Here is a 16,060-nt window from a genome sequence, read left to right as displayed (position 1 = left end):
CACATGGGAAATCTTCATTAAAAAAAATCTTTCCATTTGCAACCATTTGTGGTAACCATACCATCCTTAGAACATTAGAAAGTGAAAGCCAAAAAGCCAAAGGAGAAGTTTGGAAGCAATGCATAAGACCAGCCCTGTGGGTTTTCATCCATCTCTAGCCATGACAGTGCAGACTCCACTATTCTTTAGTGCCAAACAAATTTGTGGGTTTTTCTCCTAAGACACACCCTTTGGCAAATGTACACAAAGTCTGTGGGTAAGTGTGCACATGTGGGGGAAATGGGTGTGCTGCAAAATGTCACAGATTGAGAGTTAAAGCACGCGTTCTTTGCTGGAGAAATTAGTGTCCTCTTTCAGCATTATCCATTGCTGTGCACCAGTGATCCAAGCCTTTTTTAATTTTTAAGGTAAGCTTCAATTTGGCATTAGAGCTTCTACATTTTAAATTAGGAATGGTTTTGAAGCCACTCCTGAGAAATATTTGTAATAGAAGAGATGAGGAAAATCACTAGAAAAGGAACCCTCATCTTTTATATGCTTTTATTTATCTTTGGGGTTTTTTTCTCCTCAATCTTCTGACTCTAAAAAGCCTCATTACACACTTCATTAGTAGCTTTCTGAGGCCCTATAGTGCAGTAGCATCTACTCAGAGTCTCTGAGGGGTGAAATTGGAGATTTACTGAGGAGAGTTTGAGGGCTAATTACAAAGCCTTATCAACTAATAATGTAATCAGAGGGCCACTGGCATGGTGATAGTCTGCTGCAGTCAGTAAGGTCTGGGTTAGATTAGGCTGCAGGGTTAAGAGGGAATGCTGATGAAGGGCAGACAGTCATCTGGCTTCCTAGGAAACATCTTTTGTGGGGTCAAAAGACATCCCCATCTTTTCTTCCTTTGCAGAATAATAGCAAATGCTCTTAAGGAGTGTTAGGCATCTTGTTCTCTGAGAAGTAGCATAGTGTGAAACACAGGGAGTCACTGAGCCCAGATGTCCCGCTTCATTTTAGTAAATACCAGCTTTATGTTGTAGGGCTGAAATGTATTACCCTGGATTGGGGATGGAAGGGGGATCCTAAGGCTCTACACAAAGTCCAGAGTCTTTTCAGGAATAAAGCAGGATTTTCTCAGAAAAATGCAATTACATGATGGATTGTGGTGAAAATGCAGTAAGATTCAGGTCAATATAACAAGCACAAATAGTGACCTCCAAGGGAAAATATGCTTCAGGTTTTTGGTGCCTATTTGTTTCTGCTTCCAACAAATTTGTTTGTTTTACTTTTCTTTTGAAAAGGATCAAAACTTGGTTTTCCCATTTGTTTAGTTTTCAATAAAAACTAAATAGGGCTATAAAGGATGTGTACAGAAACACTTCCTCAGGCAAGGATTTGAAAATTAAGATTCTTTTGGTTAAAACAACAGAAATTTTGTGTGTGTGGGTATATGTATATATATATATATACATACACACACACAATTCTTTTCCCAATTCTACTCAATTGCTTCTCCAGAAATTACAGTCTCATTAATATCTTCAACTTATCTTCAACTTCAGCATGAAGGTCACTTATTTTCTTTAGATCTACTGATTTTAATGGACTTACATGTATGCTTAAATTCAGCTCATGTTCAGATGCTTTAATGAGTCCTGATAGGCCGTAGTCTACATTTACTCTACAAAATTAGACTTTTTGCATGTGTACATGTATATGCACCAAAAGCAAAAAGAAAAAGTGAGATAGCTTCCTGAGGAAATTAATGAATATTGCAATTCCACAAATGGATTTAGGAACACATATCCAATATTTGAGTTCTGCTTAGATCCATAGACCCATGTACTGAACTGCTACATGATGCTGTAAATGCCCTTTGAGTTTTTGCCATAGCATTTGCCTGAATTTTGTTGTTGCTAACCAGCTTGTTGCTGCTATTATATGGGTACAAGACTTTTAGGATTAGCTATAGATTAGCTATATGTACAAATCTGTCTCCTTTTTGAAAGTTTAGAGTTTAGATTTCTTGTAGCCTACTTTTTTTATTACAGGAACATTTTGAGTGATTTGGAATACAGGCTTGGTTGAGCCTACATCCTCCCTATCTTTGCAAGGAGTGATGAAACCACCAGACTGTTTAATGATTCTGATGATTTCCTCTCATTCTCTTCTGGTTCATGTTGTACCAAATCCCTAAACACTTACTGACAGTAAGAGTTCTCTCCTACCAGTGATTAGTAGGCATTTCATAAGGGTAGAAACAGCAGTCTCCACCTCCTTCCTAACATATTCCTGTAATAATATTCAATATCTTTCAGGCACACTTTTTAAAAGGCATGGGTCAGTGATGAACTATCTAGGCACCTAAACTATTTCATTTGGCCCCAATTCTCATATCTACCAGTGATCAAAGGGAAAGTTCAGACTGCAAATATTAGAAAAGGAATTCTTTGCTACAGATGAATTAATGAGATTTATGTGCACTTTTGGTTTTCCAAAGAGCCAGACTAAATGTGCTATTTGAAAGGGAAAATCAGAGTTAATGTCACCACTCTGAGTTCTCCTATGGACTGCATGCAGGCACATCTGGGTGCCTTTGCAGAGCTCCATTGACTCCAGCAGGGCTCCATGGAGATGCAGGGTGACTCGCAGCTGCTCTACAATGGCACTGCTGCCTAAGCTATAATCATTAGATTCTGGTCGATGAGTTATTTCATGTATCTAGAAAGACATAGTTAAGATAGGTCCAGATAGAGAAATGAATATCCATTGAAATGCAAATCTCTCAATAAAATAGGTTTTGATAACTGCTACTACTTTGATAATTCTAATGCACTTCCCTTTTAGGCATCCAAGATGAATTCTTTTACAAATTTTATCTTTTTGTCCCAGAAAGATACTTCTGAATTGCATATACTGATTTGAACCGAAGTGATTGTACTTTCTTTAATGTTCCCATTCATTCTCACATTTTTGCACAAATGCAGGCATGATCATGAAAATAAAAAGGTATGATTTTAGAATATGGCAGTTCCAAAAATTAATTTGATGGAACATAGACTTTCTTTATATTGGATGCTCCCTGAATAAACCTGAAAAACCCATTCAGAGTCAGAAGGTGACCTTCTTGCTACAACTTTTAGAGGCCTCAGAAAACATTAATTCACTTTCAGTGCCTCCTTGACCCAGGGTGCACTGATGACTGAACATTTGACAGAGAGGAGGTACTCTGGGGAGTGATCACTATTTTGAATGTGAGTAGATCAAGGAATGACCTTGGCAAGTGTATTGCTGGCATCACAATCATACTGTTTTATACAATGGTATAAGGTTCATGATAAAGTATGTGATGTCAATCACTTATTAGAAAATGCAGACAGTAAAATACAGAACTAAACCACTGTGACTGAGAGATCCCTTTGTCAGGAGTTATATAGTCCATTTTTCCCCTGAGGCTGTCTTGGGTGTCAAGTATTTCTGCTCAGGAAGAAGTTAGGGGGCTTCTAGCTTCTACTCTGTACTCCGCTATAGTGGGTTAAACCACGACATTGACGCTGGTGATGCCACACTTCAATTCCTGTATACAGTTTTGGGCCCCTCATTTCAAGAAGGACATTGAGGTGCTGGAACATGTCCAGCCAAGGGCAACAAGGCTGATGAAGAGTCTGGAACACCAGTCCTGTGAGGAGCAGCTGAGGGAGCTGGTGTTGTTTAGCCTGGAGAACAGGAGGCTCAGAGGAGACCTTATCACTCTCTACAGCTGCCTGAAAGGGGGTTGTATCCAGGCAGAGGTCAGGCTCTTCTTGCAGGCAGCAAGCGACGGGACAAGAGGACACAGTCTTAAGCTGCACAAGGGAAGGTTTACATTGGGCATTAGGAAGAAGTTCTTCACAGAAAGGATGATTGGGCATTGGAATGGGCTGCCAAGGAAGGTGGTGGGGTCACCATCCCTGGAGGTGTTAGAGGAAGGTCTGGACATGGCACTCAGTTCCATGATCTAGTTGACAAGGTGGTGTTAGGTCATAGATTGAATATGATGATCTCAGAGGCTTTTTCCTACTTGATTCTGTGATTTTGTGATTTTTTTTTGTGTTGTTCTGACCCTGGACTAGCTATAGGATGTTAAACTGTGCAAATTTCTAATTCTGGCATTTCAAGCTGTCCTAAAAGTAAAACAGTATTGTTACCATACATACCTTTTCACCAAACAACAAAACAATTTGTCTTCTGCAAAACATGCAGCGTTTGTGTAAGTCCTGGTGTAGTACTGTGTGCTGTAAATCCAGCTCACAGCAATACTCATCATACAGCAGTGCTAAGCGACTTCAAGAGACATTCCGCAAACCATCCTGGGTGTTCATCAGCATCTGATCTCGGTGACAACAAAGGATAGGCCAAGTGCTACACAAAGTGAAAGATTTTCACTGAGTGGTGTGAGGTGCTGTGGCACACACCGCAGTGGGAATGCCTCCAATCCCCCAGTGCCATATGTGAAGTCACCGTGCTACTTCAGACACTTAAACTTTCCATAAACTTTCCAAAAGTATATAAAACAATGGAATTCAGAGAAAAAAACATAAATAATGTTAGCTGTCTCTTATTTATAAAGTATCCTACTCCTTGAACAAATACACCATTAATATAAAAGGAAATAGAAGGCTAAGTATTAGATTGCTGAAGATGAGGAAATAAGAGTCTTTCTGTTGTCATTAGTTAATGTGTTATTGCAGCTATTGGATTAGCTTGCATTAATATTCCTTTCATTAAAAGATGTTCTAAATAGCTCATGGTTTTCCAAGTCTTCTGTTAGAAAGACCTAAGTTGGGAAAAGATAAGGAGATGTAGACATCCTTTTCCATCTTCTGAAATGTCTTCACAAACCTTGTGTAGTGCTTTTTGATTGCAGTACAAGAAAACTTAAATTTCTTTCTACATTTTTGATATATGTCCTGTTAAGGATGACTAGAAGACAAGGAAAAGCACAAATTTAAACTGGGGGGTTGGAATCAAAGGATTTTTAAGAAGTCTTCCTTTTTAGTTTCTTTGGGTTTGGGGTTTTTTTTTAGCACCTCTTGTCACTTGTAAAGTTAAAGTAACAGATGTTTTTCTGCAATTATTTTCCCCCTTTCTGCTCTTAAACTTTACTCTTGATGAAGTGTGGACAAGAACAGTTAGTTTACACAAGAAGTCGAGGAGGTTTTGGGTTAGTGGCAGTCTCCTAAGTGAGGGGGTGGGATTAGGTGGCCTCAGCAGGCTGAGCAGGACTTTGATGACAAATAGAGGTGTTAGGGATACTTTTGTAATCTGCAGAGGACAGAAGGATAAGTGGCCCAATGATGACTTCTGAGGGGGTGTTTTAGAACATCTTGAACAGGAAACTGTTAGCTAGGACTTAAAGAGGAAACAGTAAAGATTAGGATCTGGGTGGGTCAAGAACGAAAAAGACTGTCTTTGGGGGTTCTGGTGTGAACTCTGAGCATGGAGGAAGGGGCAGCTTTCAAGTAGGAGCATCAGAACATGTGAGGTTTGGATACAGAAACCTGAGTTTTTGCGGTTTAGAGAAATTCAAGAAAATGGAGACTGTAGCACAAGACTCTTACAAACTGCTTAGGACTGCTTTTGGACTACTGTATCTTCCCTTATTCTTGATCTATTTTCTGTTGGAATATGCGCCTAACCTCACTGCCATTCACTCTGTGCCAGGGTGGCAGGCTATCCCAGCTATGCTATGTTATAGAGTCCCAGATAAACATGTCATGCTATAGCTCACTTTATCTGGTTATAATACAGTATTTTTCCTCCCTGAACACACTCAGGCAATCTGCTGAGTGCTGAATGTGCTATTGCAGATTTAGCTACCTTTTCTGGGAGTCCTTCACTTTTAGAACAGAGGTTCTCAACAGCTGTAAGGTCATTACATGGAAGTGCTTTTTCCCCCAAAATTTCTTCAGGCTTTGAGCCTTTCTTTCAGATAAGATATTTCTCATTAAATTTAAGACCTCTACCTGGCTGCATGAACTTCTTCTGAAGCCAATGGAAAATGGAAAGTAACCCTTGGAGGCAGAAAAGCTTTTAAAGGACATCACTTCCTAAAATCTAGTCTATTCAGAAAAGCAAGTGGGAAGAGAGCAGACATACTAATTTCATTTTTCCTGTTAGTCTCACCCCATTCCTTCTTCTCCGTAGTGCTGATTTTTAGAGACACCTCTTTGATGTTACTATGTATATTTTTTAGTGGTCCTGAAGATGATCTGTTAAAACATCTCATTTGCACATGCTTGTCTTGCCCTTCTGCAGTGATCAGCTGAGATATAAGATCATCTATGCTGCTACAGAACATAAAAGAAAATTATTTTCTTTTTTCAAAGCAAAAAAACTTTGATGTTCTGGAAATGAAGGCCAAGAATTTTGTTCCTAAGCTTATAGATGGAGTGGATGTCATTAAAAAGTCAGCATTTACCAAGGCCAGATGTTAATTGTGTTTTCTAGCATTGTTGACAAGCATGAGATTTCCTCGGGCAACAGATCGTGACATTTGAGAGCAACTTCCCCGTATAACTCTGGTATTTCACTTCCTGGATCATGTTTATAGCAAGGTCATAATTTTCACCATCATTGACACAATTATCCTAGAGGATAACTTTGAGATTATATCTTAGAAATAAAAACTAATAATTTCTGTTTATCAGGAAAATTTCGAAGTGTTACTCAAATGAGTGTAAAATTGCTTTTATGGGCTTTTATAGCCTTTATATGTAACATTTCTTTTACTTTGCTTCAGTTCCATGAATCAATTAATCTCCTCTGATTAATGAAAAATCATTTAACTATCAGGTAATATCCACACTCATTCATCAAAACTCAGCTGCTTAGAAGTACTATGGAATACTGGGCTTCTTTCCATAAGAAATTATTGCTGTAAAAATTGTTGATGGTATTTAGTGATAGAAATACCTAATAAGGAACCAGAATGTGATTAATTAAATTAAAGGTTTTAAATAATTATTTAGAAGGGGATAGTAATTAGAATCAAGTTTCGATTAATTAATTTTGAGTATTTCATGCAGTAATTTCTAATTTAATTCTATTCCTTCTATCTTTTCTTAATGTAGCCCATGTTTTAATGAAATCGCAAACATCTCTTTAACAAACTGTTTATGAGCTCAGAATCTAGATTTTGCCACCTGATGATGGCAAGCAGAACATCCAGGAGGGACTTGTTTGTTTTGAAAAATACAAACATAACAACATCAAAGAGATTATTGTCAATACCAGACAGATTAAAAGTCTCTCTGCCCTCATGAGACCCCACCTGGAGTAGTATGTCCAGATCAGGATTCCTCAGCACAAGAAAGATGTGGAGCCCTTAGATCAGGTCCACAGGGGGCCTAAAGATGATCAGAGGGCTGGAGCACCTCTCCTGTGAAGACAGGCTGACAGATCTGGGCATATTCAGCCTGGAGAAGAGAAGACTCCCTTGCAACCTTCCCGTACCTAAATGGGCCTTTGTACCTTGGGCAGGTAGTGATAGGACAAGGGTTGATCACTTTTGAACTTAGAGATTTAGTTTCAATCTTAGGAAGAAATTCTTGACTGTGAGAGTGGTGAGGCCCTGGCACAGGTTGCCCAGAGAGGCTGTGGATGCCCCATCCCTGGATGTGTTCAGGGCCAGGTTGGATGGGGCTCTGAGCAGTGTGGTCTAGTGGGAGATGTCCTTGCCCTTGGCAGGGGTTTGGAACAACATGATCTTTAAGGTCCCTTCCAACATGAGCCATTCTGTGATTCCATGAGTAAGTAAAGCATATACAAAACCCAGAATGACACAGAGCAGCTGTCAACCATCAGCCTATCTATAGCGGAAAGGCAGTTTAGTTACAACCTGCAACTAAATGTGGATAGTGAAGCTTTACACCACTTCACCTAATCTATTTGTCTTCATACCTATGGGAACAAAAAAATGCTCCTGTTTTTATCATCTAGAACCAAATTAGACCCACTATCAGCCTGTTACCTTAATCATAGAATCACTTTGACTGTAATGACTTAATTAACCTCTGAGAACATACCTGCAATAATCTCATACATTTTCATTTTGGTTTTAGCAGTTATAGCATAGTTTCCACATAGTTTATCTCTGGCATGAGGTTACAGAAGGAAAGAAATAGACAGGAAGATATGAATTGGTTTTTTCTCCAGGGAAATTTCTTGGGATTTTGAAATAATGTCTCCCTTGAACAAAGATGAAAACAAAATGCATCCTTTTTTCTGCTTCACCAGCTCTGTTGCTCTTCTTTGGATATGCTCCAGCAAATTTATTAGGAAAAAATTCTTCATTGAAGTGATTATCAGGCATTGGAGCAGGATGCCCAGGGAAATGGCTGAGTCAACATCCTGGGGGTATTTAAAGGACATGTAGATGTGGTACTTAGGGACAAGGTTTAGCGGTGGACTTGGCAGCATTCAGTTAACAGCTGGATTCAATGATCTCAGGGGCCTTTTCCAAAGTAAATGGTTCTGTGGATCTAAGGCAGATGCACTGAGGAAGCAGGGCTATGTCTGTGTTGACCCTGAGATGGAAGAACACATGGGAATGCCTGAGAACAGACCTCCCAAGTATAAGGGTCTCTAAATCCCATCTGCTCTTGCAGTTGGTGGTGTGAGGGAATACTGGATCATCACACACCAGACATCAAAGGACATGGCCACACAGGGAGATGGATCTCAGTACTCTGCTTTTCTAGGCAAAGCCATGATAAAATGTTTGAGATTCCTCCCAGAGTGCTCCTCAGAGACTGCATCCAAACTCAGGTTGTGTCTGCTCCATGAGGAAGGCTGAGGTCTTCCTAAAGCACTGTGGTCATGCTCCATGTTTGATAAAAAGGGTTTGAGAAACAAAAGCAGGGTTTGTGCTTCATCTTGCAGCAGGAGTTGAACCTGTGGCTTTCTCACTCGCTGAGTGATCTGGTTCTTCCAGAGAGGAAATTTCATCCTTCACAGGGGAATTTCCAACAGCTCAGGCACATGGCACAGACACTGCTGGACTGACCAACTCTGCCAGCTCAGCATGAAGTAACTGTATGGCCAATATTAGGCATTCAACTGGCACAAATCTACCTTCCCAGAAACTGTTTTTGTTCAAGCTACCTTTAAGGAATAAATATAAAAGCTGCCTATTTACTGTATGAAAACAAATATCATCTGGGGCATTAGTTCATTTCTGCACTGATGTGCAGGGGAAAGTTCTAAAATCTGATTTACAGAGGTTCTGAGACCTCTGGTGTACCAGAGTTTAGTTTTTTGTATTTGAGGCAAAGTACTGCACTTTCCTCAGGTTTATTTATTTTTCTGGAATGTTATCAGTACGTTTAAAACAAAACATGGAGACTAGCATACTCTTTGTGTGAAAGCACACTGAAGAGGGCTCACTGTGGTGCTATGGTCCCAGTCCTGTGAAATGGGAAACAGGTTGTAATAAAACAATTTCTACAGCTTCATGCAGTTGCTCTGAGCACCTTATTAATTTATTTTTTTAGCTGAACATGGAATATTTTAATCTTTTGTAAAACTTTATCAATTCTTTGAAGATAAAAGGGCTCTTGATGCCTAAAACCCTGATGAAAACCAGACTACAAGTAACAGATTTTTATCTATGGAAAAAGATTTTTAGTTACTTTGGCTTGTGCTTTAGCTGTGTTTTTTGTTTCTGTTGACCTAGACCTTGTATTTTAGTAACGTTCAACATTAATAGCCAGGAGGATTGAAGATGTTTAAATAGAGCAAATACTTAAAATTTCATACCATCTAGGTAGCAGAGCCACAGACAGATTTTCTGCTTGTGTTAAGACATTTGGCTACAACAGATCTATGATGCTTTATAAAGTAAGATTTGGACCCAGGGGAGTGGGTTTGTGTGTCTCATACAAATTACTGCCTTTAGTGTCCTAATTGATACCATCTGTAGTTTTACACCCTTTCCTTTTTTTCTTCCTTTCTCCTTTGTAGTCAGAGCTACCTTCAAACTGCAAGTGACGTGCCTGGGGGTCACAACCTGGATCCCTCTGCAAACTACAATTCCCCAAAGTTTCGCTCAAGGAATCAGAGCTATATGAGAGCAGTGAGCACGCTCAGTCAGGCCAGCTGTGTTAGTCAGGTGGGAAATTCTTGTTATCATTTTTCTTATAGGTTAACTGCAGATGTGAGAGTTGTAACTAGTGGATGGTTTTAGGTTTTTTGCATTTTTTTAATCAATATAAAACTGAGGATGTGAATTGTGGAAGTAATTCACTTCTGAGGAATGTAACTCAAGATTTCAAGAAAAATGCCGAATGCTAGAGGCAAGGAAACACTATCAAACATTATATTTTCCATTTAATTTTCATTACAAATATAAATACTGGTGTTTTTATTTTCAGTCCATATAAAATATTTAAATGTTAAGAAGATTCAGACTGAGCATGAGGAGTACACTCCTACAAAATACTCATAATCTGAAAATATCTGCTCTGATTTCAGTAAATGTGGGTTGCCAGATTAAGATATAGATTGAAAAAAATTATGTTCTAAAGGAGCAGTGTTTCGTCCTAAATCGAATCCTTCACTCATCTTGGGTGAAAGAATAAGTCCCATCAACTATTCTATGTATGGGGACTCCTGAAAAGGTACAGTTTTCCTCCCCACTGGCTTTATGTCTGTGAGGTCTGAATCACACCTGAAGTGCAATAAGCCAACAGAATTACATACATGTTCTATGTGGCAGAGGACTTTACATAGAATTCCCAATGTTTCTAATGTTTATTGGTCCTGACTTTTCTTCCGTGTGTTGTTTCAAGACAGATGGGCCCTGCCCCCTTCTCAGACATAGTACTTAATATTTCTTTGACCATTTAGTGAGCCGCCTAAGGGTATACATACACAATGGTTATGTTCAAAGAGAAATATTTTTAAAACAATTTCATATTCATTCATATTCAATTTGTATTGCATGGCTATTCAGGCCTGGATTCAGCTCATCTAAATTGAGGCTTTTAACTGAGGCAACCACTAAACTTCCTCTGTGGTTAATGGAGCAAAAGAGTTTCTTCCAGGACAGTGAACATCCGAGTGGGCTGAGAGCCCCCTGGAAATGCTTGTCAGTCTCCACTGACTGTAGAGAGCTGGGAGGGGCTAACCTGACTAATGCCCTTCAGTCAAATTCCTTAATTTATGTGAGGTAATTCTAAATTTATTGTTATGTAGCACACATTAAAATTAGAAACAGTTAGTCATTTTCCAAACCTTTCACTGTTTTTTTTCACAACTCCCTTGTGAAAACTGTTCCTATCATTCTGATGCCTTGTTTTTTATTGTGCTGCTTATTGGTTTTTTGTCTTTTTTTTATACTCTGCTTTTGAGAAAATTTCATGTGTATTAAATCCTGCATTCAAAGCAAATGCTGTCAGCTGCCACCTGACAATGTTCCCACATAGAACTAGTCTAACATCTTCTGCCTCTTTGACCATGTCTGTGCACAGAGATATTCACTGAGCTGTCCATGATAATTAATTGGTTTCACAAGTGGTTAAAATTCTTCATTTCAGTGTGCATTACCTGGAAGATGCCCACAATAGATTTCATTTGCAGGTAGATTGCTCAATTGGCCAGATTAACTAAACCTGCTGGATATAGTTCCTTGCTTTTTCAGTGTTCACTAACCTATACAACTTTGTGCTAGCCACAAAATTCCTACCTAACAGTCTGGCTGTTTCCAGACCATTAATAAATGCATTTAATAGCTATTACCCCAAGCAAATGTATTAAAATATCAAGTTCTGAACCTTTGCTCTTTCCTTTTCCTTTTTGTATTCTCCTCTTGTTCCATCTTCATAATAAGTTTGTATAATTTGTGAGATTTTTTAATGCTTTTTTGTTGTAAGATCCTTCCTTTTTCACACCTGACAAAGGGTAGACTCAAGAAGAATGCTGAATTCCATGGTATATATTTTTTAATTTCAGATTGAAAACTTTTGATTTTCTATTGTCAATAACCTTAGTTTAAAATAAGTGGCTAAGACTTACTGAGTTTATGGACTAAATTACCATATATTTCCTGATCAACAATATTGCAAAATAGTTCAGAGTAAGATTTTTTATCTCTTTGAGATTGCATTAGTCTACTTAACTTTATTAAAAGCAAATTTTATGAAGAGTAACTTAATTCTTTTCAGAAGATTTTCAGTAGCTAAAATGTCTTGCACAAAATTATCAGTTACTCATAATCATCAGAATGTCTCTATAAAATTTCCATTTACTTAACCAAAACCCTAAAACATTTGAAACATTTGATGGGACTCTCTTTCCATAATGAATAAAGCACTAGGGGCACTTAGCAGCTGTATAGGAAAATTAATATCAACCGGATGCACCATTTAGTGATGCCATAAATTTGACTTGTAAAATTATTCATACTGATTCTGATTTCTAGCACTCACTTTTTAGAAAAAAAATTATTTTCAGAAAGTCATGCAATTATCTGTTCATGTCTATCTATTATTTTCAGAAAGTCATGCAATTATCTTTTCATGTAAACTTCCTATCTGATTTTGGATAAAAATAATATTTAGTTATTCAGGTACATTTACAGGTAGTTAGGGCTGCCTTCAGTGAACATTCGAAAAACGCTGTAGGTAGAATTAAGGCAGTAATCTTCAAAACAGTGACATATGGTTACCTACTGAGAGGTTCCCCAAGCCTGGCCACTCTGCCTAAGCCCTGTTTATCCTGAAAATTGCCTCTAAAAAAGGCACAGTGTTGGTTCATGCCCACCCTGAAAGGCAGGGCTTGCAGGTAGACGCTGAGTCCTGCCGAAGCACTGCAGGGAGCTGGAGGCTGCTGCTGAAACACCCCAAGGGGATAACAGGGTGGAGAGTCCAGCAGGCACAGCTGGGCTGCTCTGCCTGGCAGGGTTGCACAGCACTCCTGCTGGCAGAAGTGTCAGATTTTGTTTAATGCTGCTGAAGAAAAGGCTTTTCCATGGAAGTGAATGGCTAACCCAGTTAACCAGGAAGTGAGTTTGGCTTGGGTCCCTTCTCAGCTCTGCCAAAAGATACTGAATGGAACATTAATGTATGGCATGTGTGATGCATTTAATAGAGATGTGTAAACAGCTGATCTAAGTTGAACAATGTGAATGTGATCAGAAGGGATTGCTACATTTTAACTATTTGCTAAAACAGTTCTTCATCAATGTACAGGTGTCCATTTGAGATGTTGAGGCCGTGATGATCACAAAAAAGCAAGTCAAAAATCAAATGCATTGTTGTTGTTTATTCAGATGAGTGAAGCAGAGGTTAATGGGCAATTTGAATCGGTGTGTGAATCAGTGTTTAGTGAAGTTGAAGCTCAGGCAATGGATGCCCTTGACCTCCCTGGATGTTTCCGAACAAGAAGCCACAGTTACTTGCGTGCCATTCAGGCAGGCTATTCCCAAGATGATGAATGTATCCCTGCGCTGACATCCTCCAACATCACCTCAACCATCAGGTCAACCACAGGTAAGCGAGTCTCCCCTGACCCTTTCACTGGTCTGCATGTAAAAACATATCAGCTTGTTTTCTAAAGGGAGCTTTGGCACTAGAAGCATTTTTGCTGTGTAGAACTCATGTTTGATACCAGTATTCTTATGTTTTTAATACTGTACTATTGTGGCTACATTTTGGAGTAAGCTCTTTCTGGGAAGAATCCTGTGTGCATAATGTAATGGACCTGGATTTTTGACTCCATTTCACATACATGCAGTTATCTAGGTGCAAATATAAAACTGCAAGTGCAAATGGTATAATCTCAATATTGTTAGACATTTATGTGGTTTATCTATCAAGTAATTGACCTTCTAAATGAGATTAGTTGTGCTAATTTTAATTTAGGTTGATAAAGTACCAAAAAAAAAGAGAAGTAAGATTAAAAATATTTGGTCTAAATACTCGAGGGCAGTTAATGTAAAAGGTAATTAATTACTTTTAGAGGAGGTGTAACCAATTGTACCAGTTCACTGAATTGTAAACATTTTGGCAAACTTCACAAATCTGCTGTTACTCATTTTCCATTAGCATTCATTGTTATAACACTCATTGTTAAGATCTTTTAACATTCTTCTGGCAACTTTCTCTTTTTTTTTTTATTAGTTGCTTAGCAAAAACAATAACTTTATCCATTTTAGAATTTTAGCATATATTGGTAGAGAAAAGATTGCACAGAGAACCATTCAATAACTAAAATGAAATCTATAGGAAGTATGTATTCTTTGTAAGCTGATCCAAATTCACTTCTGCATTTCCAAATATGTTAATGACAGTTCCTAATTATGATATTGTCCTTGCCACATACTATTAAGATGTAGTGCAGGCTACCCATCTACAAAAGGTAAAAATGAGTTCAAAATGTATCATATAAAAATACTTTTTAAATTATTTGCTTGATACATCTGTTGTATAACAGAACAGTGGGAACTTAGAAAGGAAGCCATGGTTGAATAATATACATTTGCACTCCAGAAGTAGCATAAAATGTTATTTTATCTTAAGCATAGTATTTTATTTGTTATGTAAAACTCTGTGTAAAGCTAGAAATTGTTGGCTACAGTGCCCCCTCTAGGGATATTTCTGTTCTTTGATTAATAGAAAGGCTATCATGATATAAAATGAGATCTTATTGCTACCTCAGCGACTAATTTTCATCTTTATCATATATTATTGTGTGATCATTATGAAGACACCTTCCATGGCAAGAGACACAAACAGATGCTTATTTTGGAATCTGCTCCAAGTACTGAATTGGAATATTTTCAGAATTACCTTGGTTACCAAGTGGGCTGATTTTTACCTAAACTGTCTTGAGTTTATGTGCAACATAAGCCCAAAATTCTCACTGGAAAGAACTTATTTTATTTTACTCAGAGTGAAAAATCTGAATAATGAAATATTCAGAGAAAATACAAGATTAGGTAGTAAGTGTGTTTGCATCACAGTGTTTTCATGCTTATGAGAAAGGTTATGCATTGATTAGTAGTCTGCTGGTTAAATACTGTGGTTTTGAAAATGTAATCCTTCATTTCAGTCCTAACTTCTCCCTCACCTCAGACATGATTCATCAGATAGATTTTCTTGCCCACAATGTAATCCTTCTTATTTTTTGTGGTGAGGTGATATTGACAATCTGGGGAAAAAAGATGACTTGAGATGTTTTCCTGCTACAAAATTATTTCCAGTCTTATGGACTGTATACAGTTCTGAGTGTGATTCTGTAATTAAAATGTCATCTCTGTGCCACTGAGCAAATTTGTCCTCAGTTTCTATATAAGGTAAATATGCAAATCAGAAATAATTATCTGGTATGAAAGAAGAGTAAGGATTATGAGATTCACTTTTAAGGGGAATTTCAGTTGCCAAATAAGTTCTTGTTTTTAAAATCCTAGGTGTAATGCTTCCATTTTTCTCTCTTCAGTCCTTGTCGCTTTGGAGGGAGATACTGCATTTCTTATCCTTACTATAATTTTTACAAAAATCCTACTTCTTCATCCCTTTTTGAAAACTGTAAAAGAAGCCATTGCCTGAAATGTGAAAATGGTGTTGGCGGTGTTGGCAGATATTTGACATTCAAATAAATGTCAGAAAGATCAGACTTTCACATCAGCTTTTTATTTCCAATTTAGTCTTTTATTTCTTAGGAAAATTACATTAAGTTCTTTTTTGCTTCTGATGTAACAAATTCTTTTTGGCAAAGACACTAAAGGAGTTTTTTAAAAAATTAACAGTCATTTCAATTTAATTATTCCATTCAATTTTAGTTCTATAGGTCATGACTGCCCCTTATCATTGTCATAAAGCAATTTATTCATAACACACAGGCTTAGCTAAAAATTAATTCTTGTAGCTAAAAATGTAAACCTAAACTAAAATTCTCTATGAATTCAATTACAAAAGTATAGAATATATATTTACAGCATGCATTTTCCTAAAATATTCCTAGACGCATTTACAACTTTCAGGAGGTTGCAACTATAATAAATATTATGTGGGACATTATTAATGGACTATGC

At 37.8% G+C, this 16,060-nt stretch overlaps 1 protein-coding gene across 2 annotated transcripts in view; it reads left to right on the top strand.

The window, feature by feature from the left end:
• DLGAP2 (DLG associated protein 2) overlaps positions 1 to 16,060 on the top strand; it is a 98,387-nt gene that overhangs the window by 38,037 nt on the left and 44,290 nt on the right. For both annotated transcript variants that reach the window (XM_031064799.1, XM_031064800.1), the window contains 2 exons: positions 9,991 to 10,138; positions 13,298 to 13,517. In XM_031064799.1, coding sequence (XP_030920659.1) covers positions 9,991 to 10,138; positions 13,298 to 13,517 — 368 coding nt within the window. The remainder of the gene's footprint in view (positions 1 to 9,990; positions 10,139 to 13,297; positions 13,518 to 16,060) is intronic.

The sequence above is a fragment of the Geospiza fortis genome, unplaced genomic scaffold (genome assembly GCF_000277835.1).
Source record: "Geospiza fortis unplaced genomic scaffold, GeoFor_1.0 scaffold927, whole genome shotgun sequence".
Taxonomy (NCBI): Eukaryota; Metazoa; Chordata; class Aves; order Passeriformes; family Thraupidae; genus Geospiza; species Geospiza fortis.
Note: the sequence above shows the minus strand (reverse complement) of the source record. Positions and strands in the feature narration are given on the sequence as shown.